Source organism: Bos grunniens, chromosome 19 (assembly GCF_055505025.1).
Source record: "Bos grunniens cultivar Pamir isolate PY7600 chromosome 19, Bosgru_T2T1.0, whole genome shotgun sequence".
In the NCBI taxonomy this organism is placed as follows: domain Eukaryota; kingdom Metazoa; phylum Chordata; class Mammalia; order Artiodactyla; family Bovidae; genus Bos; species Bos grunniens.
In genome coordinates, this window is record NC_141183.1 from 11352816 (window position 1) to 11366824 (window position 14009).

The 14009-nt window shown below is 57.6% G+C and overlaps 1 protein-coding gene across 1 annotated transcript; it reads right to left on the bottom strand.

Annotated features, from left to right (window-relative positions):
- Positions 1-2306: 2306 nt before the first annotated feature.
- On the bottom strand, positions 2307-12045 carry NPTX1 (neuronal pentraxin 1). Its single transcript, XM_086356529.1, has 5 exons — positions 11463-12045; positions 10972-11179; positions 8648-8892; positions 7236-7415; positions 2307-6451 (listed from the first exon to the last, which is right to left on the bottom strand). The coding sequence occupies exons 1-5, from the start codon at positions 11904-11906 to the stop codon at positions 6230-6232; spliced, it is 1299 nt and encodes a 432-aa protein (XP_086212655.1). The 5' UTR covers positions 11907-12045; the 3' UTR covers positions 2307-6229.
- Positions 12046-14009: the final 1964 nt, after the last annotated feature.

Genomic DNA, 14009 nt, shown 5'->3' on the forward strand with positions numbered 1-14009 from the left:
ATCAGGGTAGCCATTGGGATGACGGGAGATAAAGCTTTGGAACGAGTCAGGCACAGAGCGTGATGTACAGTGTGGATGCCAATGGCCCCTGGAGGCTGACAACACTGCCAGGGCACCTCCAGAGGTGGAGCACAGAGACCCCTGAGGGCCTGGGCCCTTGGCAAAGCCAGCTGATGAGCCTGAGCCCAGACGAGCAGCAACGGCTGTGAATGGGAAAGAATCTCCTAGTGAAGGCTCGGGGTGGGAGGGAGGCAGTTCTGCTAAGGTCAAGGCAGCAGTTCCGGCTGACTCCAGCCCCCAGAGGGACTCTTGTTGGCTGGGCTGAGCATTCCAGTCTCTTCTACAGGGCATCTGGTTTCTACAAAGAGGCCAAGTCCTGAGCTCAGAACCACAGGCCTTCCAAAGAGTTGCAGAACCTTTCTAACTTCCCCACAGCCACCGCTTTTCTTCTCTCCTATTTCCTGTTTCCAGCCAGCAGTTAACTCCACAGAGCCAGGTGGCTTTGTACTCCTTGGAGGTCTGCAGAGAGGGGGCTCCTGGGCACAGGCCCATTCTCTGGGAGCCTTGCAGGGAGCAGACAAGGAGATGGAGGAGGCTGAAACTCCTTGAATTGTGCTGCTCCTACCCTGGGGGGCCCACAGCTGATGCACAAGCCCCAGCTTCCTTGAGCAAGGACCCTCTAGGGATTGGTCTATACTCTGCTGCCCTTGGGGGGCTTCTGGGTGGGAGGAGTGTGCCCCTATAGCAGGTCAGCCAGGTGGTGCAGGAGAGCCACAAAGGTTGAACCCTAGGAAACATGGGGCCTGTCTCCATGTGGGCAAACAGATGGATAGAAGCTGCAGCTCAATATAAGGAATTGGGCACAACAGAAAAGAAATATGAAAGATAGAAAAGAAAAAAGAAAAATTCCCAGCTGGAGCTGTTTGAAAGTGGGCCAGACTGTCTCTATGGATAGTGAGTTCCCTATCATTGGAAGTGTGTAAGCTGAGAACATTTTCATGCATCCGATGGGCTGTTGGCATCAATGGCTTTGGAGACACTCTCCAGCTTTGAAATCCTGAGCCTGTGTCCCTCTGCTCCAGCTCCCATTTGCTGTCTCCTTGTAAAGCTGATATTCTCTGCTCCACAGTCCCTAAATTCAGTCCTTGATGTGCCAAGATCAGGTGTGAGAAGTGGGGAAAGTAATTTGTTTCTGATAATAGTAAAAATACCGAAGTTTTGAATGAGCTGTTTCATAGAAATTAGAAATGTAAGAGTGATGTTATTACAGACATAACTATGCACTTGCGCGAGTGGGAGGCAAAGAGGTGGTGTGTCGGCCTGAGCTGCTGGCACTGAGTATAACCCTGGGCCCAGCCACACGTGTGCAGCCTCCAGGTGGACACTGCACACCAAGGGCAACTAACAGGCCCAGGGTCTTCAGCCTGGCAGGGGTTTCTCTCTCCCAACTGGGGTTCCTACTGCAGGGTCAACAGGGTGAGTGGTCAACTGCTCTGAGGCCAAACTCCCTCTGTACGTACTACTCCAGGCAATGGGCAGCCTACTTACACCCCACCAAACTCCAGCTCCTGAGTCCTGACCAAGTCCCATCTGTTAACTCAGCATGTGTGTGTGTGTGTGGAGTGTGTGTGCACGCACATGCATGTGTGTTGGGGCATGGGGGAGACCAATCAACCAGGCAGGTTATTTTGACTCATGCTCATTGATTTTATCCCACAGAAGGGAACAGCTCCACAGCTCCATGTCCATCCAGTGGCTAGCTTGGCCCATGAGGGGCCAGGGAACTGAGTTCTTTTCAGTGCCCAGGATTCCCAATCAGCCATCTTCTTGTTATGTGAACCTGGGGGTGCTGTCTTGCTTGAGTGCAGGGAAACAGCCTGGGAACCCTAAGGATGTGTCAGAAGGGATGTGGCAAAGGAGAGCAGGGCTGCTTGGGAAGGACAAGCCCAGACCACCTGGGACCTGTAGCCAGGTGTGCTGTGGGCAGTGCATCGGTTCAGGAGGGAGTAGGGCTGCAGATGAGGTGAGAAACAGGCAGATACTCTGCAATCCAAGCCCCAGTGTGGTCTCTACACACTGCAGAATCACTTCACTGCTCTCTGCCTTGGTGTTGGCTGCACCTGTGAATTGGGCAGGCCCCCCTCCCCACACCTGATGTCCACTATCACCAGGTGGCTGTGGGATTTTTGAGGGGCACAGGGCAATGGGTAGGCGGGCATATCCTGGGAGGGCCCCTGAGGTCACCCAGTAGGTTGAGATGACATTTGCAAGCTTGAGGAAAGAAGAGATGTTCCAAGGAGACCACAGTCTTTCTTCACTCTTTACTGTGTAAAAATAAACTCAACAATTCATGTCATTTCAGCAAGAAAATGAAAAAAAAAGCAAGAATACCAGTAGAAATAGTGCATTTCCAGAACTGCTGATGGGAGGTGGCAGGTCCCATGGTTTTGACCCATTAGATACCCAAAAGGCTGTGGATCATATGAAAAATGTACAGCTTTGGTTAGCAAATAATGAAAAAGTAAGATACATCAATTCTCTTTCCTATTATACAGTATATACAATATAACAATATCAACCAGAGGGGGTTTGCTTTGTCATTGTTGATTTTTTTTTTTTTGGCAAATAAGACAAAATTGGGACTCTAAGTATTGGGCTTTTTTGTTCTCGATGACTTGTTCCCTTTCAACAAATGGCACTTAAGTCCGCTGTACATGGAAGTGATACATTTCCCATCATTAGTTGAATAAATTTACACACTGTGTTTTAAGAGATGAAACCATGACTGCTTTAAGCCACGTTTTGGTTGCCATAAGATTACAAAGGATACCATCTTCTTAATGTTCACAATTCAGAACCCTAGTACCTTCTATCAGGGTTGGAACTGACCATCAAGTTCTCTACTCATTCCACTTGACAAGTCAGCTCCAAGACAGAGGGGCCACCATCAAGGAACCAGAGCATATCCAGTCCCCAACATGTCTTTGAGAACAGGTGGCCCCTCTCTGGAGCTCGTTGGAATAACTGTGACCCTCATGCCAGCCTCTCCCTTCCCCTTCACTCCCCACAAGACACCCCCTTGGTCTCAGGTCCCAGGGCTGGTGACAAAGTGATCTTTGCAGTCTTAGAAAATAAACTGTGAATCTACAAAAGGAACAGAAAGCATACAAAATGTATCTCTTTCTTCCAAAATACATGCTTTCAGTTCTACGTTTTGGCGGAGCCTGAAAAGTATTTTCAAGGGAAATATAGGTTGAGTTAATTTATAGGTTTGTCCTTTTCTTTCATAAAAATACTCTTGTTTTGGTAATAAACTTTTTCTTCTAGAGTAAGAGAAATAATACTGTGTTATCAAAAGCAAGAAGGCTTACGATTCAAGTGGGCTCTAAGCCCCCGAGGGCCCGGAGAGCCTCTGTCAGTAGCTCTGCCGCCTCGGACACCCAGGGAGCTGTGGGACGCCAGCTCGGCAAAAGCAAACACTGTCTCGACAGTGCTTTTTTATCTCCTTATTTTATAAAATGGCTTACCTGAGATAGGCATGTATTATTCAGTGCAAGAGGGAACATCAATCAGATTAAGGAGTAGATGGAAACTATGTGGATTAGATTTGTGGCTGTGTCATCTACCTTTCTCGGGGCTGGCGAAGTGCCAAGTGTTAACACAGTGAGGGAGCCAGGGGCTTGGCACAGGCTCCAGTTGGGGTGGGGGAGGGAGTTAAACATCAGCTTCTGTCCCTGGCACCATGGGTGCATCAGGGGAGGGGCGAGGAGGGTGAACAGGTCGGGGAGGGGAGGCCAAAGGGACACAGGTGTGCTCTGCCCACCTTTAGTTAGGGCAGAGGATGGCTTGTGGTCCTGAATGGATAGCTCCCACCGCGCCCACTGGGGCAGAAGGTGGTCTGGGGTCCGATAGATCGCTAGATCGGCAGGGGCTGGTGGGAGGTGCCGAAGGAGAGCACCTAGCACACTCTGGGCCTTGCCTACAGCTCCGAGATGGCTGAAGTGAGGGGTGGGGCTGATCTGGTCTAGAGGGGGATTCCAAGCTCTCGCTCTCTCCCAACCACGGGCGATGTTAGGCTTGTTCTCAACCTACACGTTAAAAATACTTCTTGGTGTGTTTGGGGAGTGGGGAGGGGGAGAGGGACTCTGTCTCTCCCGTGACCTCCTCCGACACCCTTGGCTTGCTTACCCAGCCATTTTCAGTAGCTACATGGATGGTCACAGAACAAGGGGTGGCACTGGGCACACAACACAGAACCAGAGAAGTTCATGCAGGCAGGGGAACACACACCAGAATGAGGAAGCAAGGGACACACTGCCCCAAGGAACATGCAAACGAGAAGATCCCTGCAGATCCACAGATGCCACAGCCGGACAGGCTCTGACAAAGCACAATGGTCTCAGAAAAAAAGCCACTGTTGAACCACAACACGCAGCCCGGCGCCTGGACCTCACCCTCGGCACGAGAGTGATGCATTGCAGAATGGCGACTGGGTACCGTGCAGACACCCACGCAGACACCGACACAGAAACACCAACACAGACACACACAGATGCACTAGGTTTCCGACACAACACGGACCTGCGTTTAAGGAGACAGGTGCCTCTGGAAAAAACAGAAGACAGAACACCTGCTCCTGCTGAAGAAATGTCTGCAGCTGTAGATGAGCCAGGCAGTGCAGTAGAATTTCTAGAAAGACTTGCCAGCCTTTTGCTAATTAGACTCTTGGTGATAGAGTCCAGGTGGCCCTTGGGTGTGCGACCCCCAGATGGTGCAACAAAGCAGGGAGCTCACCCTCCCCTGGGCGTGATCCGTCTGAGTGCTCTTCTTCTCTCTCTCATTAAACACACGCGTGCGTGCGCATGCACACACACACACACACACACACACACACACACACACACTTTTCTCCCCACCTTGGAAGGACTAGGAGACGCACATGTTAGTTTTTCATGGGGAGAAAAAATGTCAAAGCTTCTGGACACTGATTGGGTGTCAGTGTCACCAGCTGGTGACGGGTTGGGGGCTGCATCAGAACTTGAGCTCTGTAAGAGGGGGAGTGGGTTTCAGGCCCCGGCCTGGCCATGCCTAACTCTCCATGGAGAGGTCTCTGGACTTGCCTCAGCCTGGGTAAAGAATATGGCTGTCAGAGTTACCATGGACCTGGCCCATTGACTGGCTGTGGCCTTACATGGCTGGGTATCAATCAGAGTGTGGGTTTCCTGGTCTAAAAGGTCTGTTCTCCAGCTGACCCACTGAAGCCTCAAGTCGTCCACTGCCAGAGGCCAAGGGGAAGGGTCCAGAGGTCCAGGCTTCCTGGGCAATGGGTGGGATGCTCCTCTCTTGGGGTCACCAGCTGGCCGCTGGAGGGGAGTTTGGGGAGGTGGGAAGGCTGACGGCCACAGATGGGATACTGGGCCAGAGCTGGCTACGCTGGGTGGGCAGGCCAGCCTCCCAGGCCCAGTGCTGTCCTCAGAGGTCAACAGCAGGATGCCTGGCTCCTGAGGCTGGTGCCACCTCCTCTGCCCTCTCCCAGCATGTGGTGCCATCGCAGGACACGGTTTGCCTTCAACCCTTCAGAGAGAATTTACTTCTACGACAAAATACAAATTCTCCTTGGAGAGGTCCCTAGCCTTTAACAAAGCGCTAAAAGATATTTATTCTATCAATATAGAGATATGTCGCTCTGAAAAAGGTTTGCAAACAAAGATGAACGCATGGCAGGAGAAGTTGCACCAGCCCCAAGGCACACGGGCAGCCACCAAAGTTGGCAAGTGCAGAGATTAGACCAGTCATGAGACTTCCCAAAGCCACAGAGAAAGAAGAAAAGGAATACCTCATTTTAAAAGAGAAGGCCTCCCCTGAGAGACAGATCCTTGTAGACACACACACACAGTCACACTCACACACGGGTCCTCTCACCTACGTGTGCATTTTTCAAAATGTCTCAGCCGCCAGTGTCGGTGGTGAACAGGGCATGCCTGAGAAACAGCGCGGGCTCCTAGAGAGAAGAGGGGACACCTGCGGCAGATGGGAGCCGGGCCTGCTTCACGTGCACGAGGACGAGACCAGGCTGTGTGCGTGTGCGCATGTGCGAGGGCGATGGCCTTGAGTCATTCCTGGGGGAAAGGGAGAGAAGAAGAGACGACGGATCATCACCGCACAAGCAGGGGGAGGTGGGCGGGGGCTGGGGACCCGGGGACCCGGAGGCTCAGCCCAGCCCCTGGCCTCAGTTGATCTGGCGACAGGCTTCGAATGTCCACTTGGTGGCGCCACCGTAGATCTCGATGTGGGACTCGGCCCAGGCGATGACGTTGCCGGAAAGGGCCTTGGTGCTGCAGGTGGCCAGGTTGTACACCTCCCCTGGGGTCAGCTTGCGGTCCCAGATGTTGAAGTGGGCCAGCTCACCCACAAACGCTTGGGTGGCATCAAACCCGCCACCCAGAGTGTCCTTCAGAGAAAAGCAGAGGGTGAGGGTGGAGGGGGTCAGAGCAGTGGGTGCTTAACAGGAGGGCCTCCCTAGCATGTATGGCTCTCACGTCCACCTCTGGGCACGTCTGTCTCAGCTGTGCATCAGTCCCTGCCCTGCAGGGAGCTCAGGAACAGCAGTGATGCTGGCCTCCTCTGCCCTGGATGCAGTGTTTCTCCTGGGGGCACCTGAGAGGTGCCCAGTGAGGGAGGGTGTCAGCTGGGTCCATGGACAACCGTGGGAGCAGGGCCTGGGGGCCTCCCCTACACTCCCTGCCTCTCCCCAGGAAACTCTAATGTCACTCTTTGCCAGCCATAGCCGCCCAACGAGAACAGAAGGCCTGGGGCTCTCCTGCCTGCCGTTCCCTCCTGGGTGCCCAATGGGAGACAAACCACTTCCAGGAAATAAATTATGCATCACTAAGTGCACGATTGGCCTTCCTGTGCCAAAGAGCATTGCTGCAGTTGTTGAGAGTCTGGAGACAGAGCTCCCACCCCACCCCACCCCCCCGCATTTCCTGAAAGCACCCACTTAGAGTGGGGACTTTGCCCAAACTGCTGCATCACTTGCTTCCACGGCTTCTTCTCAGGGGGAACTACTTCCCTCTCCAGCTCCCTCCCACTTCGCTTCCTGCTGCCTCTCTCCCCTCCCTCCCAACACCCTCACTCTCCTTTCTCCAGCCTAGTCTCCGGTTCTGGGGCTCCTCCCCCTGCAGCCAGCACCCCCACATCCCCCTCACCCCGTCCCTGGCCCCCATAGCCTGTACCTGCTCCTGGCCCAGCACCAGCACGCCTTGTGGCTTGATGGGGTGATAAGGTGCCAGGTTCTCGCCGTTGCCGCCCTGGGTGCCATCCTGGTAGGCTTCCCAGACCCCATCCCGGGTGGTCCAGGTGATACAGATGTGGTGCCACTTGCCGTCATTGATTACAAAGGGCAGCTTAGCCACCTGGGCAGGAGAACGACATACAGGACGTGATGGGAATGGGCACCATCAGGATCAATGATCATCACTAGTTACTAGTTCACCTAGTTACTAGTCATAGGCATTTACAGTAAATATCAAGAGCCATTACTGAGTTATTGCAGCACCTGCCCCTCGGGACTGTCAGGCCCATCCATTGACAGAGTACAGAATCACAAGGGAAATGGGACGCTTAGTCCAGATCCATCTGAATATGCAATCTCTTCAACTCCTACTCACCCTCCTCCCTCTGGGCCCATCCACAAAACCTGCCCTCGGATGAGCCACCCCGGGGGCTGACTTCACTGCTGCTTTCTGGGCCTCTCCTCTCTTCCAATGCTCCATCTCTAATTGCCAGATCCTCTGGGTCTAAAACCTGCCCAGCCTTTTTACAGAGACTCTGAAAGATGCCAGGGGAGATGGCACCATGCCTTTTAACGCTCAGAGCAGCCCCTGACCTGGAATTTCACTCCCACTCTAACATTTCAGGCGGGGAGGCTGCTTCAGCTGACAAAAGAACCCTCACACCCTTTTAACTTGGGGACATGGGGCCCCAGAAAGGCACAGCCCTCTCTGGGCAAGGCATCAAGAGCAAAGGCTTGGACTCCAATTCTCAGTCCAGGTTTTAGACATTAACTACCAAAGCTGGCATGGTGATGAGGGAGTTGGAGAGCTGACAGCTAATCCCACAGCTAGCAGGGGGCCAAGATGGAGACGGGTTCCCTGGAGGGAAAAGGTGCCCTCTCCCAAGGGCTCATGCAGACCTGGCCTCCTCCCAGGGGCAGGGCGCTAAGCAGGATTGATTTGGACTCTCTGGGAACACCCTTACCACCACCCCAAGCATCTATGGCCTCCCAAATATGGGGGATAAAAGTCAGCTCCAAGGCCAGCTGAGGGAGGGAGTCAGGGTTTGATCAGCCGGATTGATTGGCCCCTGGATCCTCCTCCTCCACCCCCACCTGTGAGGCCTCTGTTTGGGAGGGTTCCAGCTTCCCCGTGTTCATGGAGAATAGCAAGGGTACCCCTCCCCATTTCTCCCAGTCCTCACCCTGCCCCTCCATCAGCCCTGCCCGGTGAGCTCTCCTCTCGGGGCCACAGTAGCACCCGAGGCTGTGCATCTCACCACCCAGACCTGCCCCGGCCACTGGCATGGACTGGGGCCCTGGAGGCCTCACCCTGCTGCCCTGCAAAGCCAGAAGGAAGGGTGGGGGCTCTACCTTGTCGTTGATGAGGATCTCCATGGGGTTGTTGCCCCACTCAATGAGGACCAGCTCATTGGCCTGGCCGGGCACGGCATAGGAGAAGGGCGTGCCCACCCCCGGCGCCGCGCTGGACTTGAGCCACATGCACACCGTGAAGGCGTACATCTCCGGCAGGCTCTTCTTCACCTTGGCGTACATGTAGTTGGTCCGCAGTGGGAATGTGAGCTGGAACTTATCTCCAGGGCGGTTGTCCTTCTGACCTGGAGAGGACGGGACACAGTACCGACACCTGCACCTTGACAAAGCACCCGTCCCAGACTGAAGCAGGCTTGCCAACCCCCCTGCCCCCAACCAGGCTCTGTGATGCAGACAAAGCAGACTCCTCTCTGTTCTGTAGATGCTGAAAACGAAGCTCAGAGAGGTCAAGTACTTTGCCCCAGGGCACAGGGCCAGAACGAAAGAGCTGGCCCACAGTCTCTGCACTCTGGGTCCACCTCCCACATGGTGGCCCCCGTGGACAGGCTGGGATGGGGAAGCCCGTATACAAGGGGCTCTGAGTATCTGCACCTGAGCTGGGCAGTGGCATGGGGAGGGAGTGGGTCAGGGCACACCTTGTAAACCAATGCTTGCTCAAAGGTGTGGCTGCAGAGGAAGGGGGTCTCCTCACCAGGAAAGAGGCTAGCTCCCCTCAGAGTAGCCCCTCCAGGAGCCCAACCCGATTCCATGATGCTGGCTGCTGCTCAGAACAGGCCCCTGGGGCCCATCACACTTCCCTCAAGGCCAGAACACACTGCAGCCCCTGGTCACTCATCTGACCCAGCCAATTCATCCTGAGGACTCAGGCTGTTTCCAGAATCCCATCCACCCCACAGGAAGGAGAGCTGTCCCCTCTGAGTCTCTTCAAGCAGTTCTGTCTGCCCCTGCAGAGAGGGCAGGTCAGCAGGGAGCCCGAAGGTGGCCCTAGAGCCATGTTCCCCTGAGGTGACTGCTTTGAGGACAATGCCAATCATTCTCAGGGCGAGCTTCCGGTGTGTTTCCTGAAAAATCATACTCAGGGCCCCATCGCCTCCCTTTATACTCAGCCACCAGCTCCCCGTCTGTCGGCAACATCTCCAGGGAATGCTTATCTGCCCTGTCCCAACTCACACACACTGTAGCTATGACCCTGGGCATGGTGTGACTGATTCCAGTCAAAACATTCCAACCCAGCAGTGGGCATGGGCACCCGGCCCAGAGCCAGGAACACACACCCACCAGCTCCAGGGTGTACACGGGGTGCTGCCAGGGAGCTCAGCACTAAACCGGCCCTCTAGGCCAAGAATTATTTCTAGAAGGCATCCTACTGGGTCAGCTACCCCACCCCCTTCCTCTCAGCCAGATGTCAGGGAACAGAGCAGGGTTGGCCATGTTCCCCTTCTGTCTCAGGCTGGCAGCCCCCTGCCCTTGGAGCAGATCTGGTCTCTCTCCAGGGGGTGCTCTTCATTTCCCCAATCTCCCCCTTCTTTCTTCCTCCTCCCTTCCCCGATCTGTTTTTCAGTTACATAACGTGCCTTAAGATGGCACTGTTTAAATCCATCCAGCACACTTTGCAGTCTGAGAAGGGTCACGTGACCCTGCTCCCAGCCTCGCATCCCCCCCCCCCCGCCTCCCCTTTTACAACCTTGTTTGATTTCTGCGACTTCAAGGCTGAGCCTCTCAAGCTCATCCGTGCACCCGGGCGAGACTGGGACTTGGGGTTGGCGACTTGAAACAGTAGGGCAGCATGCAAGATGCCTGAGCTTGGGTCATTTATAAGAGAAAACCACAGGAGTGTGCTCAGGGCTGGGGAGAGGGGACCTGGAAATCCCTAAAGGACGCCAGGGGCAGCAAGGAACTGGGAGGAAGCCTGCTCAGGGCCCAGATCTGCCGTGGACCAGGAGGACCCAGCCGCAGCCCATGCCCTGCTCTCTGCTGGGGATAGGGACTGGCTAGAGCCAGGGTTTCTTAGCCAGGGAGGACTTGGTCTAGCCATGGCTTTAGTGCAAAGTTGCTGAAGACTAAACAGATCAGACTTGGAAAAATTCCTGTGAGTGTGTGAGTGTGGTAGGGGAGCAGGGAAGGAACCCCAGGCAATCCCTTCCTCACTTTGTTTCCCCAGATGTCCCAAGCCCAGGGCACCCCAGCCCTGCCAGGAACATCAGCTGGAGAACCTGAGGTAGAGATGGTGGAGGAGCTCAGGGCTTCTACACTCCCGACCTGAGCTGTGCAGGAAGCCTGGGCCAGAGGCCGGGTCCCACTGGTCCTGGGAGCTGAGATAGGATGCAAGGACCCCCCTCCCCACCCCTCCCCATGACCACTACCTTTCTCGAGCTCGCTGATCCGCTGGTGCAGGGAAGTCAGGGCGCTTTCGATCTTGACTCTTTCCTCGGTGTCGTTTTTGGGGCCCCCTTTGCCCTCCTCCAGAGTGTTCACCCGAGACAGCACCTGCCTCTCCAGGTCATCGATCTTGCTCTGCAGCAGATCCTTGAGACTGTTGGTCTGGCTGGAGGAATTGAGCCGGCTGTACTGCTGCGGGGGTGCAAGGGCGGAGGGGAAACCATATCGTTACGCGTGGAGTAGGGACCGTGCCGGGAGGCCGGTGGCGCGGTCCCCTCAGGGCGACTGCGGGGGCGGCCTGGCAGGGAGCTCGGGCTAGTGCCCGTTCGTGGGGCCCGCAGGCTTGGGGAGGCCTCAGCCAGGCATCCGCACCCGGCCGAGACCGGGTTTGGGGGTGTCAGGTAGGGTCGGGAATGGAAGTGGGGGAGGGCAGAGGGGCGCGTGAGCCGGTGGGGAAATAACTGCGCGCGCGGACCTCGAGGTTCTCCAGGCGGGTTTTGAGCGACTGCAAAGTTTGCCCGAGTTGGCTGAGCGTCTCAGCGGCCGGCGTCCGAGACAGGTCGCCCATGGTGTTCTTGCCCGAGCCGGGCTGCTTGCGGCCGCCGCCCGTCCGCGCCTCGCCCGCGCTCGCGTCCAGGGTGCTCTGGCTCTCGCAGCGACCCAGCTTGGTGGTCAGCTCGCGGATGGTCTCCTTCTGGCTCAGGATGGTCTCCTTCTGCTGCAAAACGGTCTCTCGGAGCTGCAGCACGTTGCTCCGGAGCTCCTCGGCGCCGCCGGCGGCCACGGACGCGGCGCACATGTCGGCGTCCACTGGCACCGAGGTGCAGATGAAGCGCGTCGGCCCGAAATCCTGGGCCCCGCTGCCCAAGAAGCAGAGGGCGAGCAGCGCACAGGTGCGCGCGGCGCGGCCAGCCGGCATGGCTGCGGGCGCTGGGATCCGGCGCTCCGGGCCCGGCTCGCTCGGCTAGGGCTCCGCGGGCGGCCCGCGCTCTGGGCGCCGCGCTGCTGGCTGCTCCGCCGCGCAGTCCGCACCGCCGCGCTGTCCGGCCCCCACTGCCGCCTGCGCTGCGGAGCCCGCGCCTTTTATGCCACCGCGGGAGGGGCCTCGGCGCTGGCGACGTCAGCGGGGGAGGAATCCCGGTTTAATTGTCTGCGGTCCGGGCCCACTGCGCGGCTGGGGTCGCAGGAACGTGCAGTGGGGGAGACTACCTCCCAAATCCCGGCGCCGCCGCATCTTTTGCACCATCCTCTACCCACTCGCCCCTGTCCCAGCCTGCGCCGCTTCCCCGAAGGCGCCGAGAGCGGAGGGAGCGGGGTGTGGAGAGTAAGGTGGGCCGGGCCGCGGCCCCGGACTTCTGGATAGGCCACCTGCGTGCTGCTCCAAATTTCCGACGGGACATGGGGCACACGGGAGGCCACGGCGGACCCCAGGGACAGAATTCGGCTCACCCTGCTGGGCTGAACACTCGCCGGGCCTCGACCGGGTCGCCAAGGACTCAAGTCGTCCACACCTGTGTGCCGGGTGGGGGGCGCCGGGAGCAGAGCCTCGCTACCTCCCCAGGTTCCAAAGTGGGGTCGCGGGGTCGCTCCAAGTTTCTTCAATGTCCGTATGGGGTTGTAAAGATGCTACACACCCCGGGTCGCGGGGCTTCCCTATGACCTCGCTCTCGGCTCTCCTGCGCCCCCACCACCCCGGCTCCGGGCTTTGGAGACTGGCAACATCTCCCGGGAATGACAGCCGCCACATCGTGCTGGTGGGGCAGACGGACACTTCTCGGAGGCGTCCCTAGCGGATTAAGCCATTCCTGCCAGCCGAGCGGGTCCGATTCCGAGCAGACGGCGCCACCGGGGCTGGATGCTCACTGCAGCTTCGGGGGGAGGCGCCGCGCTTTTGCAAGCGGACCCTTCCGCGCTCCCGGAGCGCCTTCCCACAGCGGAGATATGAGGGCACGTGTGCGTGTCCGTGTGCTAGTTGAAATGCATCCGTGTGTCCATGTCTGCGTGTGTCCGCGTGTGTGTTGGGCTTTCTGGATCCCATGCACCCCAGTTCTGCCCACTTCTCCGCGGGTGGCGAGGGGTCCCGGACTTCGGGAGGGGGGCGTCACCCCTGAGGAGCTCCACACTATGCTACGTTACTCATAGTCACCCCACTCACCCACCCACACACTTGAGCCATTTTTTTCTGGGCAGCGGCGCCGCGGGCTTCGACTCCCAGTTTCCCGTCCGGTTTCCGGTTCCCGGCTCCCGACTAGGACCTGAGTCCCTGCGGGTCAGAGCCAAAGGCGCTTCGGAAGCCGCCGCTCCAAGCTCCCACTGTACAGAGGAGGCGCCAAGATTCCGGGATCCGACTGCATGCGACAGGTCGAGCCAAAGAGACAGTCCCAGTTGGGGCAGCCCAGCGGGCACCCCCGCCCCACACCCCGAGCCCTTCATTCTCCTCCTCTGGGCGCCACGATGGCCCAACAGCTGGGAAGCTCCCAGGTCCCTGCCCGGGGCTGACTTCTGCCCGCGGGTGGGAAATGAAGTCACTCTATTGAGACCTGTTTGATAAAACACGATCTCCTCCCTCTCCGCAGCCTCCTCCCCATCCCCGGGGCTACCCGAGGTCACAGTTCTTTCATTGCTTCAGCCGTGAACCCTCCGCTAGCCTGGGGCTGCGAGCCGGCGCGGCCCTCGCTGGTCCATTGGCCTCCGCTTCCCGGCGCCAGAGGGACCCCGCGGCCCGCACGCGGCAGGTCTGGGCTCCGCGCGACTCTGTCCGGGGCTGTGCGGGGGTTTCAGCCCCCGGGGGCCGCGCTCGCCCACCACCGAGCGCCGGGACCCGCTGAAGCTCACGGCCCGCCCCTGGGCTGCGGGAGGGGCTGGCCATTACTGTCCCACGCCTGTCTGCGCCTCAGGCCATCAGGCGACTCCAGAGGAAATACCCGCGCAGGGGCGCGACGACTTCTGCCCCCACTCCCTTCCCGCGACCGGATAGGGTCACTTTCCCCGCCCAGGGCTTCATTTGATCGGAGGCGGTTTC

Excerpts from the sequence above, each read along its gene's own strand:
- NPTX1 (XM_086356529.1), bottom strand. The coding sequence starts at position 11,906 with ATGCCGGCTGGCCGCGCCGCGCGCACCTGTGCGCTGCTCGCCCTCTGC. Across the intron at positions 11,180-11,462 it reads CCCGCCTGGAGAACCTCGAG|CAGTACAGCCGGCTCAATTC; the intron begins GTCCGCGCGCGC and ends GCACCCCCGCAG. Across the intron at positions 8,893-10,971 it reads GATCAGCGAGCTCGAGAAAG|GTCAGAAGGACAACCGCCCT; the intron begins GTAGTGGTCATG and ends CGTCCTCTCCAG.